This window comes from Pleurodeles waltl, chromosome 9 (genome assembly GCF_031143425.1).
Source record: "Pleurodeles waltl isolate 20211129_DDA chromosome 9, aPleWal1.hap1.20221129, whole genome shotgun sequence".
NCBI classification, from domain to species: Eukaryota; Metazoa; Chordata; class Amphibia; order Caudata; family Salamandridae; genus Pleurodeles; species Pleurodeles waltl.
Genome location: NC_090448.1, coordinates 976,146,612 through 976,160,954, shown reverse-complemented (window position 1 = coordinate 976,160,954; position 14,343 = coordinate 976,146,612). Strand labels below are relative to the sequence as shown.

The following is a 14,343-nucleotide window of genomic DNA, read 5'->3' as shown; positions in this document are numbered from 1 at the left end:
TGGCTGCACCAGTACCATTAAAGGTATCTTAATTTTTGGCACTGCTACAGAATCACAACTAGCAGTAGGAGGACGACAGTGGTAGGGGAGGTACTGTTAGTAACACTACTGATAGAGTTAGTACTAAAAGGTAATAATAGTGCTCCATCATGGTAGTCGTAAGTAGCTTTATGCAAGAGGGTTGTGATGGACAAGGTGTCGGTCACTAAAAGATCCCAATATGAATATTTCACCCCTTGTACTTGGAATTATACAATGTTTCTCAACTGCCGGGTAGGGTGATACTTGAGAATGTTATGCAAGTGGAGGTGTACAATGCACGCCATTGAAATGCAGAGTGCGTATTTTGATTGGTATTGAGTGTGCTTGTTTCAGTGGGAATTAGGCAGTGGTTGCTGCAGCAAGGGGCTCCCGAAGATTACTCCGGAGGACAGACAGAAGATAGAGTTTCCAGAGCCCTCATAATTTTTCGAGATACCCTCGAGATACCCTTACCTTCATTTGCTTGAAGAGCAGGGAAAGGTCCACCAGATACCTCATATGTGGAGCTGAAGGTCCACTCTCCATTACGTTAGAGTGGATGATTACTCCTTTGAGTTAGGGACCTGTACATGGCACATAATAATAAGTGCAAAGTATGGAAACGTTTTGCGGGTGAGATAACAACAGATAGTAGAAACATTACCCGACACACAGTGGGTAGGAGGCCCGGTGTGATTACTCCCCGTCCACGCCCTAGCCATGGGACTTGGGACTGGTGGTCCTAGAGAAAAGGTTTAGTTTAGCACATAAGGGATAGCAGCACAATACTGGAAATTGAGAGAAATGAATAGCACCAGCACATTGTCCATGAAGTGAAATGTGTGCCCCAAAGTACATGTGTTGTTATTATGCTGAATATATTTAAAAACTTAAATTCTTGATATCAGGCTAGGCTGTGGCTTTTCCGTCCCGGGCCACAATTCCAGTTCATGGTAAAGGTGTTTAGTAAAAGAGGATGTTGGCCTTTTGAATAAAGGTTATTTCTGAGCTAGGACCAGGCGCAGAGGCACTGACAGATCAATGAGTTAATATTCCTAAAACATCTTATGACTGGCTTTCCAAAGGATAAAGGATTCAGGTCACCTGCATCTACAAAGGTAAGTAGGTGGGGGTTACAGCAGTGACACCGATATCGACAGTAGATGTCACTTGTATTAAGATCATACAAGAAGTACTAATGGCAGTGATAACAGTACAAGCAGCAGCAGTTAGCAGTTATGTTCATAGTAATATAACTAGTACGACTATCATAACCGCACCAAATAGACAAATAGTAGTAATAGAGCCAACAGGATTATTGTTTTTAATATAAGACAAAAGAATGGTTCTAAAGTGTTGGTAGGGACAGTAGGACGAGTATCAGTGGTCATAGTAGTGACAACAATAGAGATGTTACTTTTAGAAATAACTACTACTAACAATAATAATAGTAGTAGGGCCAAGAGTAGTGGTACTAGTAGCAACAACCATAGTGCTAAATCCACAGCCCGTGAAGCAACCGTAGTGCGAGTAGTAGTGTTAGCAAGAGAACACGCTAGCTGTACACACATGTTGGTGGTGGTGTGACCAGGGATAAGGGGAAGGATTGTAAGGTATGTCCTCCTCTGGAGGGGGCTGGGTTGGCTCGACCGGGTTCAGCAAGCTTCCCAGGTATGTAAACAGTTAGTGGTGGGACAGTAAACTGGATATTGCAGCCTTTTTCCTTTGCCTCCTGGCTGCTGCAGGGTAGCTGCAGACCGCACTTCATGCTCTCGCCAATGCCTCGTCACACTCATGATAATTAACACATTAAAGGACTGCCTGGATAAAGAAAATGCTTACACAAAAAGGGTACAAAAGGTAGATAGAAAGAAGTTTTGATAAAACAGGGAGACGTTAAAATGAAAAAGGAAAACATTTATTTTTTTCAAAAACTCGGTCCCTATAAGGACATTGCACATTGCTGTTATATTGAGTATATAGGTCTTCTAGTATATGTGCGCATTATTTCTGTAAATGCACCAAAGGACTATTTGTCTACACAATCTGGAAGTTAAACATCAAGAGAAGACAGGAAGTATTTCCTAAAAATATATCCAGTGCTCACTTTCTATGGTAAGCATTTTTTGCTATCGTAATTTAATAGTTTTGGGGTGTTTATGGATTCATGAGGAACAGAGTGAGGTCACTGTTGGTAGATCCAGTGACAAGACTGTTGGAATCTGTGATGTGTCATGTTGTTCTACGGCTTTTAGAGAAGCCCCGTGGTTCCCTGCTCTTGTCAGGGCTTAAATTGTGCTGGTGGTTGCTGGTGTGGAGCACTAGCACTTATCGCTGGGGGCGGGACTTTTTCTTGTCATCATTTTTTTTACCTTGGTCAAAAGAGAAAAGGCTGAAAATGGAGAGAGAAGGAGGCAGAGAAAATAGGAAAACAGTGATAAAAGGAAAAAAAGGGATGAAAAGAATGATAGAAAGAGACAGGAAATGAAGGGTGGTGGAAGAAAGAAGCCTGCCTTGGGACCAACACTAGATAGTCTTTGTATTTAGCAACACCTTATTTGGAAGTGCTGACTGTGAGCTCCTAAGCAAAACTTGGGGCCCTGCAGTTATGTTTTCTAAAAGTGAAGTACTGACTCCTGCCCAGGAATGTATAATGGGGTGACTATCTTGTAGGACCAGCTAGACCGTTGAGTTAGTCTTGAGGATTGGAGAGTGACTTGAGAAGACTCCAGTGTTCATGATGATGTGTTCTTGGAGTGTACATGAATGTTGGGATTGAACTACTTCTTAAGACTACCTCCCTTCATCCTGTACAGCATGCATTCTTCCTTGTAACACAGACCCTTTCTACCCCTGCCATCTTTAGGGGGGCCCTCATTGTGGCACACTGGAGCACATCTCATGAAAGTGGCTAACAAGGAGCATCAGCAGTAATAGGAAAACCAGGACCAGGTCAGAGCTGGGAACGCATGCAGAGTGCCATGATACCAAGGTTTCTCTCAGGGTCCAGGTATGAGGGTTATGACACAGCAAGTGCACTGGCAGTGCTGTGCGGGGTTCAGTGCTAGAACAGTAGGGGTGCTCCGTGTCAGTGTAAGGTGCACTGGGAGTTCTGAGTGGGTTGCAGTGTTTTAATAGCTTCAGGTGGGACAGCTGGTTGGATGTCAGACTAATGTCTACATGAATATAGTCTGACATAAACGCAATGTCCTAAATACGATGTACGTAAGTATTGTTCCGTTGGGTATAGATTCTATTACTCACCCCAATGTGGCGATTTTTTTGTTGCAATATTTAGGACACAATATTTATGTCAGACAATATCTAACAACCACACCTCGGCTGGAGTATTGGTGTGTGCTTTGTAGTTTGACCAGGCTCTTGTTATGCCCAAAGAAAGATGGAATTCCACTGCAGAGAGATGCCTGTTTAGGAAAAAGCAAAGGCTGGAGTGAGCGTGACATCTGCCTTTACTCCTGCAATAGGCCGAATGCATATCACCAGTACGTAGAACTGTGCTACTGAGATCTGTGCTTAACCAATGATTCGTAGGGTTGAATATCAAGTGGCATGACATCTCTTTTCATCCTTTTGCGATGATTAGAATTAACATTGCTGAATTAGGTAATAGCATCTATTATTGAAGGTTCAAGTGTTACTTCAGGTTCTGTTAAATGCTATATAAGCTGTTAATGTTAAACATAAACGATTTTCTTCTCTAAACTTGTTGAGTGTTAGTAGGTGATAGGATTGGTGAAGATGTAAAGGAGTACTGTTGCCTATATCAGCATTGCAATGACCCCACACAAATTCAAAAGATGAGTGTAGGGGACAGTTGGCACAAGTCAACACCTATATAGTCTGTATTAGGGTTATAAACTGCAAGGTGAAGTTTATCCTCTGCCTACTAACTTCCCCAAGATATGGACTGCTATGAGCAACCAAGGTAATAATAAGAAATGCTGTGATACCAGATGTTACTGCAGTGGACAAGAGGTTCCCTTCTGCTCTTCCAAAATGCCATCATTGATTACTCACCATATGTTGAGGCAGCCTGACTTACTGGAAAAGAGAGAGCAGACCCTAGGAAGACTCTATAATGCCTTAGGGGCTGAAGGAGAGGCAGGCTCCATCAATCTTGTCTTCATGTCTTCCTTCGCTTTCTCTCAGTTCCAGTTCTTTTGCTCCCCCGAATTCCCCTTCATTCATGTTGTGGTGTAACTCCTACTCTATAAGTTTAGAATGTCATGGAATTAATCAGTGTTCAATGGGTAACTCCTCTGTTCACTTGGAAATTAGTCTGAGCGTAGGTGCTGTGACCGCCAGCAAGCTCATTTTTGTTGCGAATAATCTATACTCTACCTATGCTTCTACCTTGTCTCCTTATTCTACTCTTCTCTACTAGACATATGAACAACACTTATTCAACACTACTTGTCTTTGAGAGGTCTTGGTGCTTCTTGCAGTCTCTCAGCTTCTTTCAGTCAGTTGTTTTCTTTATAGAGATAACCACAGAGAACAAACTTTGTGGAACATGAACCCTGTTTCTCCTGGGGATTGGTTGCACTACAGGACCCGGCCAATCTACGGAAATGGCATGACTCAGGGGTGAAAGGGAGGGGACTTTTTGGGCAGTGTGCAAGATAGCATCTAAGTAAGAGGTACGGTGGAGCCACGTAAGTGGACAGAAGCAGACTTTTATGACTCAGATATATCTGGATATCGGTGTGCCAGTGAATGGAAGGGGCACTCTCTCACATGCAGGACCATCTCCAAGTGACACTAGCTTTAGACGATATAGGCCTACATCCTGTTTTTCCCATCTTTTGCCAAGGTGGGGGACGCATGGCATATATTGGCAAGGTCCTGCAATGGAAGAGATATTATCTGGCATCAGAGTGTCCCACCAAAGTGGGGGAAGGCTACAATCGATTGACTCCTGGGAATCTGGTGTGTTTCTTTTTATAGCTTCATTAAAACAATAAGCTGATGACTGACTACCATTGTGTGATAAGTACCAGGATGTGCTCGTTCAGTGAGATCCTGGGCTAATAAAGAATATGTCCTCATGTTTCCAGAATACTCGCGCATTTGACCATCTTTTCCGACTCTAGACAAATGAAGAGCACCTTCTTGGGTATTGAGTTCAGAGAATAATCACTAGGACAGCTTCTTGCACTCAAGAGCACATCCTTTTGTAATCGAACCATAGAGTAATTAAAAGCATCTTTCTTTGTAGTTGTAGTAAACATTTGCCGTGTGTGCTTCTTTATGTCTATGTTCAGGTTAATCAAGACATCAGCTAATCAAGAGAGTGGTCTAAAGAAGAGCAGCTCCTTACAACTGCAGATCATAAAATGATCAAGTGTGTATACTCTTGTTACTAGTACTGCAGTCTAAGAACAGTTTGCTAGGTGTTCAAACTAGACACTGTCTTAATGAATTTTGCCATATATTCAGACCACAGAGTGCTAAAGATTTTCTAACCGTGTTTACAGACTATCGAGTATCATAATGTGCTGCTTGTGTTCTAAGTCTATAGACTGCTCCACAAAAGGCTTATATAGAGATTATAGAATTTCTAAGAGCCTTTCCTTATTTATTTAGACTACAGAATGGCAAAGCGCACCTCCACATGCGTTCAGGCTATAGGCTAACCATGAGTACTGCTTCGTATATTCATGCAACATTATGTTGACAAGCATCTACTTATATATTCAGATTATAGAATGTTTGAGAGCGCCTCCATGTGTATTCAGACAAGTAACTACCTAAGAGCACCTCCTTATATCTTTTTACTATAGAATATGAAAGCGCACCTCCTTATATCCACACTGTGGAGCACTCAAGCATGCCTCCTTATGTGTTTAGACTGCACACTACCCATGGACGCCCCTTATATTCAGGATGCCAACTATCCAAATGCATCTGCTTGTGTATTTTGGCAATAAATTGCCAAAGTGTGCCTCCTCCTGTACAAGGCTTGTTGCCTGCCCAGAATGCCTCCTTGTGTAATTTGACCATGTCCTGTATTCCGACTATAGTCTAACCAACACCACCAGCTTGACATTCCACACTGTAGAATATCGAAGAGCATCGCCTTGTGCATTCACTTTAGATGGTAGCAAGGGGCGCCTTGGTCTTACTTTGCCAGTACTATGAAATGTGCATCTTCTCCTTTGGTCAGATTATGGAGTAACAAGCAGCAACAGTGGGTCCATCGGTATTATAGCTTGTCGAACAGAGCCTTGTTGTGTAGTCTGACAATATAATGTCGAAGAACCCCTGCTCCTGTGTTAAGAGAGCAGACCAACCAGAGTGTACCACCTCTTGTGCAGAAATGAACTGTGAACTCATACTCCAGCCTATCGAAGAGTTACTTTGAGCGTGCTCGCACCTCTCGAGTGTCTCCGGATGCATACACACAAAAGACAGAGTGACCATGTGCTGCAGACGGGGGTCTCCACGCCTACGCAGATGCTAGTCAAGTACCTTATTGTGCCAAGGTTGTCTCCCGGGTCTTCCAACCCTACAGTGTTTTAAGAGCAGTTCGCTGTCTCTTCCGATGTTTGCTTCCTCATGTATTGAGAGTAGGCGAGCCTAATAAAGAGCTCTCCTGGTGCAATCAGAGCGTAGGCTAATAAAGAGAGTCTCCTCGGTTAGTCAAACTCTGGAGCAATCAGCGCGCGGGCCTCATCAGCGTTGCTTGTGCATTCCGAGGTCGTGGGAGCCATTATGCAGATCTCCGCAGTCCCGGTTCCCTAATGGCACTGAAGATGCGCGGAGAATGAGCAATGAGTTCTCTCCCTGAGCACATTTATATTTTTAGAAGTCTTCTTTTTTAGAAACCACTTTTTTCCTAGGGGTGTTCCAGTGTTTCTCCTCTTAAATTTTGCAAAGTTTCCTCAAACACCAGTGAACTTTGACTGTCAATTGGGTACACGATCATACTGCTTCATAGGTTTTTTCAGAGTGCAGGATTACAAAAATAAGTATTGACTGGCCATTTTGCCGGTCTGGCATTTTCCTAGTGAGCCCAGGCTAGCGGGCTACTGTCAGAGCAGGATGGGCTGCCATGACCTAACCATGACCCCATGCTTCATTCTCCCACAGGCTGCGGCTGATTTGATCATTTTTGCCAGTTTGGTCTTTGGTTTCCTGTCCGACCTTGCATCTTTTCCCCCAGTGTTAGGATTAATTGGCTCTGATCAGTTGTGGGTTTGATCCTTTCCCCCTCCAAAGTTTGGATTAATCTGCTCAGGTCAGCTGTCTCCCAGCTATGATAGGCTTCAAGGCGGACATCCTCTGCTTCAATCTGCTTTGAGTTGGTGAAGTTCGCTCTGCACGTTCAGTACAGGTAGGAGAAGTCCCAGCAGCCACCTCTTCCCAAACACCTGCTGCAGGTTGGCCCTCCAGGGTCGGGATCGCACCATCAGCCTCTTTCTCACCTGGTAGCGGGTCTGTCCTCGTAGAATCAGCAGCATCTGGTGGCAACAGAACCCAGCGCACGCCAGGCCCACCCCAAACCACAGGTAGAGCATGAGGATGACAAACATCTCCGAGCTAAGGAGAGCCCCTGCAGGAACAAGAAAGATAGAAGAATTCAGCGTGACACCATAATACACTACAAGCATGGGAGCTATCGACATACAAAGAACAGCACCACAACTCACAATAAGCATGGGAGATACTGACATACAGGAAACAACTTTACAACACACAAGTGTGGGATCTAGCGAGATACAGAGAACAGAGCTACAATATATAAAGAAGAAGGGAGCTATTGTGATACAGAGAAGAGCTCTGCACTGTACATCAAGCCTGGGATATCAAAATACACAGAACAGCACTACAATATACAATGAAGAAAGGAGCTGTTGAGATATAGAGAACAGCACCACAACTCACAATAGGCATGGGAGCTGCTGAGACACAGGAAACAACTTTACAATACACAACACGTGTGGGAGCTTTTGAAATACAGAGAACAGAACTACAATATGCAACGAAGAAGGGGGCTATTATGACACAAAGAACAGCACTACAGTAGACAACGAAGTAGGGATCTATTGTGATACAGAGAACAGCACTACAGTATACTACGAAGAAGGGAGCTATTGTGATATGTAGAACAGCACAACTATATACATCAAGCCTGGGGAAATCCAGATACACAGAACAGCACTCTTACATGCAACATACAATGAAGAAAGGAGCTATGGAGATAAAGAGACCAGCACACAAATATGCAACAACGAAGGGAGCTTTTGAGATAATAAGAACATAGCAATAGACAACAAGCATGGAGGTTGTTGAGATACAGTGAACAACTTTACAATACGCAACAAGCAAGGGAGCTATTGAGGTACAGAGAATAGGATTACAATTTAGAAGATGCAAGGAAACTATCGAGGTACACGAAACAGCACAATCACAAGCATGAGAGATATTGTGATACAGCGAACAGAACTACAATCTACGACAAAGAAGGGAGCTCTCGAGGTACAGAGAACAGCACCACAGCTTACAACAAGCATAGGTGCTATTGACACACAGAGAACAGCACTATACAACAACCATGGAAGCTATTGAGATACAGGGAACAGCACAATACACAACAAGCTTAGGAGCTATCGAAATACGGAGAACAGCACCACAATATATACCGCAAGCATCAGAGTTATTGAGATACAGAAAGAGGGATTACAATATAAAATGAAGAAGGGAGCTATCAAGATACAGAGAACAGCACTGCAGTATACAACCAGCATAAGAGCTATCGAGATAGAGGGAGCAGGATTACAATATACAACAAAGAAGGGAGCTATTGTGATACAGAGGAGCACCACAATATGCAAAAAAGCATGGAAGCTATTGAAACACAAGGAACAACTTTAGAGTATACAACAAGCATAAGAGCTATCGAGATAGAGAGAGCAGGATTACAATATACAACAAAGAAGGGAGCTACAACTTTAGAGTATACAACAAGCATGAGACCTACCGAGATAGAGTGAACAGGATTACAATGTATAGCACACCATGGGAGCAGTTGACATGCTGAGAAAAGCACTACAGTTTACAACAAGCATGCAAGCTATTGAGATACACAGAACAGTACTACCATATACAGCAAGCATGAGAGCTACTGGAATACACAGAACAGCATCACACTATACAACAAAGAAGAGACCTATTGAGATACAGCAAAGAGCACCGTAATATACAACAAGCACAGGAGCTACTGGATTACTGGGGACAATTTTGCAACATGCAACCAGCATGGAAGCTATTGAGATACAGAGAACAGGATTACAATATACAACTAGCAGGGCAGCTATTGACAACCAGAGAACAACATTGCAATTGACAAGAAGCATGTGAGCTATTGAGATACAGAGAACAGCACAATACACAACAAGCTTGGGAGCTATCGACATAGAAAGAACAGTTCTACAATATACAACAATGAAGGGATCTTTCAAGATGTAGAGAACAGCACCTCAAATATGCAAAAGCGTGGGAGCTATTAAGATACATGAAACAGGATTACAATATTCAATGAAGACGGTAGCTCTTGTGTATAGAGAACAGCACCACCATATGCAAAATTGTGGGAGCTATCGAGATACATGGAGGAGGATTACAATATACAATGAAGATGGTAGCTATTGTGTATAGAGAGCAGCACCACAATATATAACAAGTACGAGAGCTATCATCAAACAGAGAACAGTACTGCAATATACGGCAATCATGACAAACATCATGAAACAGAGATCAGCACTACAAAATACAACAAAGAAGGCAAGTATTGAGATACGGAGAAAAGCTCTACAATATGCAACATGGAACCTATGGAGATACAGACAACAGTATTACAATGTAGAAAACCATGGGAGCTCCACCCAGGCAGGGATTGTGGTTGGTGCTTGAGTACAGTTTGACACCCTTCAACCAGTAACCAAATTTTGCACAAATGGGTACCAGAGTGCAGCACCACAACCCAAAGCAAACATGATGTCTTCAGAGATTGATGGAAAAATATCACATTATTATGCAGAGAACAACAAGCTAATTATTGAGATCAGAAAACGGAACCACACTATTCAGTAATTTTTGGAGCTAGCCACACTCTGGAAGCAGCATAACAATAGTTGGAAGGTGGATTAATGGTATGGGTAAGTATGCAACTACCACTAGCAATAAGGCCACCAATGCAATATAAGGTCCAGTCAAGGTCTCAATACATTAGCCCCTGGCTCAACCAGGAGACAGGTATGAAAAGCATTTAAAAACACCAATACATTAAATAAGTAAGAAACAACCCACAATAAAAAACACCACACTAATTTATAAAAATAGGAAATATTTTTATCTTTAAAATGACACCAAAATGTCCAAAATCCAATATAGGGAACCAGACATATGAATTTTTGAAGATTAAACACTTTCTAGTACTTGAAAACCTATAGTGTCAATGTGGGACATCTAGTTGCGCTTGACCAGGACAAAGTCAAACTTTGAGGCTCACCGAGATGGAGCCCTAGTTGGAAATACTAAGTGGGATGCCCCAGTCAAATCTTTACCTTCAGACTGGAGGATTTTCTCTTGACTTAATGCAGTTCCCTCTAGCAGGTCCATTTCATTGCGATGTCAGATTGTTTCTCTGCGAGGCCCCAGTCAAATCCTGGAAGTCTGGAGCTCCGGAGCTTTCAGGGAGACAACCCTGAAATCCAGGTCAGGTGGCTGTTGAAGGTAGTCGGCTGGACTCTTGAAGTCGGTCCACTTATTGAGCTTTTTCCAAAAGTTGCTCCAAAAATCTCCAAACTTCTGGAATTTCTTCCTGAAGTTTCCCTTGTGTGTTCAAAGTACCCAAACACAAATCCAAGGGTCCAGATGCTCTGAGATGGCCCTTGGGAGGTTGGAACTATAATTCCTACAATGCACCTGGCCAAATACTTAAAAGTCAAATGGGTGCACTCCAGGGTGAGGACCTCTTGAGGGAGATGGTGTATGGAAGCTTTGTTAACATATTGCTTTCAAGTAGGCCACTCCTTAATCCTTTTGGAAGCAAGGCAAAGTCTTCAAGGATGTGGTTTGCAGGGTGCAGCAGGAACAGTCCTTCAGAGTGCAATCCTTTGGGGTGTGGACCAGGGTTCCAGTGGGGCAGTCCTCCTTCTAGTTTGTGGCAGCAGACCTAAGTTGCTCTGCAGCTCTCACATATTTATTCAATGATCTAGGGTGACAAGCAGGGTGCCATCCAAAAGCATGACAACTTCTTCCAAAGTCTGATATAGCCTTGTCCCACAAAGCACAGCTCTTTAAAATTCAAGATGGGGGATTCCCCTCCAGGAGAGAAAGAACTGGCTAAACCAACCCACTCATGGGTGTGTGTTATTTTCCATTAACAACCCCCTCCAGTCCTCCTGCAAATTCCATTCCTGGGCCTGCACTCTAGCCTGGGGGGTATAGGAAGAAGAGGTAGGCCTGGCTGGCATTCCTTACTGTCCTGCTGTCTTTGAAACCCAGTTTGATTTGCCCAGCCCCCTTTCTGGCCTGTTCTCTGCAGCTGCAGAGCTCCCCCCACGAGATAACCTCTGTTCTTTGCAGGTCACTTATCACCTCATCAAAGTAGCTTGGCTAAGTCTGTTAAGACTGACTAATCGGGAGAAGCTGCTAGAAGGCTGGATTTTCGCTCACAGAAAAGAAGGTCCTATAACTTCTCTTCTCTGTTAGTTATGATAAATTGGACAGTGGCAAATTAATGGATTTATCTGTATCAATCTTTTGAGTCCTTAAATGAAACTTTTAGCTCCTTCCTAGTAATATTATACTTAAATAAGATATTTCAATGTTAGCCTATGGAGCTAAGTACCTACAATGGGGAAAACCAAAATAGGCAGTTTTCCCCTCACCAGGGCATATAAAACGCCTTTAGTAATATCCCTGCTTATAGTTAGATGGCACCCCACCCCTAGGGCACCTAGAGGAGACATGTGTAAAAATAAGGTAGATTACCACTTTGGAACTACCTTTAATTTTAAAGTCAAATTTGCATATATTTTACTTTTGAAGAAAGTCTGCAAAGCAGGGCTGCCTTTAAAAATGACAGCAGGCAATACAGTAGTGCACATTCCAGTGAAATACATTTATTGGGCCTCTAAACATCCCTGCCCTATTACACACTAGGGACTTATAGGTAGTTTGAATCCTCCTTGTTTCATTATATACTAGGGACATACAGGGGTCTGTCATTGGCAATTGTAATACCTAATTACCATATACCTTTTTCATCAGAGCACTGATCCTGGACCTGGTTAGCAGAGCCTAGGGCACAGTCAGAGTCAGTTATGTCACCAAAGATATCATAGAACATGTCGTGAGTGAAGTAATATATGAGGTCATAAGCAGTGCAAGGCAAATGCGCGTATTATGATTACTTCAGTCAATGATAATTGGTGAATTTCATTACTTCTTAAATTTGAAATGGTATTTTTGACAAACATTTTCCCCTAATTTTAACATCACTCTAACCTTTGTTGTTTGCTTTTAATGTAGAATAGGGTATTCTCATTCCTAAGTATAACAACATTTTAACCTTTTTTTGTTTTCAGCGAATTTCTCAGTTTTTTTTTTTAATGTGAAGCAAGATGTTATTACCATTCTTAACTATCCCAACGCCTAGCAGCACAAGGCCTTTGGGTGTGTGGCGGGGATTAGGCACTACTTTTGAGGACTCTGGCGAATTTTCATGGGGTCACACTGAGGGACATAATTCAGTGCCCCTAGCAGCACCTTAGCACCACCGTAGTGTCATTGTGGTGGTGCTAAAGTGGCTTTTCTGCCACGCCATATTTACAAAGCAGCGCCACATCATGTCTGCACCAGGCATAATGTATGCAAGGGTGGCGTTCCGGTACTAGGAGGCCCGCACAAACGGCACAGTGAAATTGAAAAGATTTCACTGCACCGTTTTTGGCGTCATTTTTAATGCCTGCTCACAGCAGGCGTTAAAATGTCACTCCCATAGTAACATATGGGCCTCCTTGCACTTTGCTGCACTAGTGTCAAACTTTTTCACGCTAGTGTAGCAAAACACCACAGTAGCATCAAAAATGTGCATCAGAAGTGTTAACGACCGCCATGGTGCGCCGTATTATAAATACAGCGCAACCACGGTGTCATTAAGTGCTGGTAGTGGGGCGCAAGAAAAGTGGCACATCATACATGATGCACCACTTTTTCTTAAATATGGGCCTGAGTACCACAAGAGTACAATGAATCTATGACTTGAATAAATTTTTTTTTATTTTGAACCCGGGGGGGTCTCTAGACACCCACCCACCAGGTCCTGGGAGTAAGAGTACTACTACCCTGCTCCCTTACATGTTGTTTTAGTTTAATTGTTAGGACATGGGGAGATGAGTCCTGAAATGGCACCCACAATGTTTTAAGTTGCAGTCATCCAGTCACAGTGCTCAGTCTAGCAAAACTGATGCCAGTACCTTGGCACCAGCCAATCAGAAGGCTTCATATGCCATTTGTTTCCCATCAGTGCTCTGTTGAAATGAAATGAAATGAAGATTTGCATAGCACAGCTTTTTACCCGTGAGGGTCTCAAGACGCAGTCCGTGGGCACAGGGAAACTAAGTGTTTGTCCAGAATGGCAAGACATAGCGCTGACGCTTGAACCCCGATCTCCACCTCCTGAGACAGTTGCTCTGACCACTGTACTACATCCTCTACATATTCCGTTGGTAGTACCACAGTAGTCACTCGGTACTCTCTCAAGAGTATTGTGAATTCACAGAGACCTTGGTAGTACTGTGTCGCTAAATGGCTATACATTTTGAAGCTTAATTCCTCTCAAATGGCTAACAGATTATCACCAAATCACAAAACACATTCATTCTGGGTAAAGATGAAGCTCTCTGCCAAAATTGGTGTAATTTCAATTAGCTTTTTTGGCTGTAGCATTGTCTAAAGTTCTTATGGGAACTGCATGGGATAAACATATTTTGGGACCCACCTTTTTCTCTGTCCAAAGTTTGCTAGATCACTTCGAAATTTTCAAAGAAGGAGCTGAGGCGGATTTAACTTTTTTTTTTTAAAGTTTCGTAAAGATTTGTAAAATTGCATCAAAGTTATTAGCAATACATAAAATCAATTTTCTATTGAGATTCAGTCCTAACAACATCAAGGTGCAGGGGGACTTTATTTGCCACCTGTCCAATAAATGTATTTCAAATATGGGTTTTCCTTCCATCGTTCTTAGATTCCACATTACTTTTTCATGCATGCCTATTTCTTCAATTTATT

The 14,343-nt window shown here is 42.7% G+C and overlaps 1 protein-coding gene across 1 annotated transcript in view; it reads right to left on the bottom strand.

The window, feature by feature from the left end:
- Positions 1–1,919: 1,919 nt before the first annotated feature.
- ZDHHC22 (zinc finger DHHC-type palmitoyltransferase 22) overlaps positions 1,920–14,343 on the bottom strand; it is a 47,833-nt gene continuing 35,409 nt past the window's right edge. Inside the window, exon 3 of the mRNA XM_069208425.1 lies at positions 1,920–7,597. Within this exon, the coding sequence (XP_069064526.1) occupies positions 7,332–7,597 (266 nt within the window). The 3' untranslated portion in view covers positions 1,920–7,331. The remainder of the gene's footprint in view (positions 7,598–14,343) is intronic.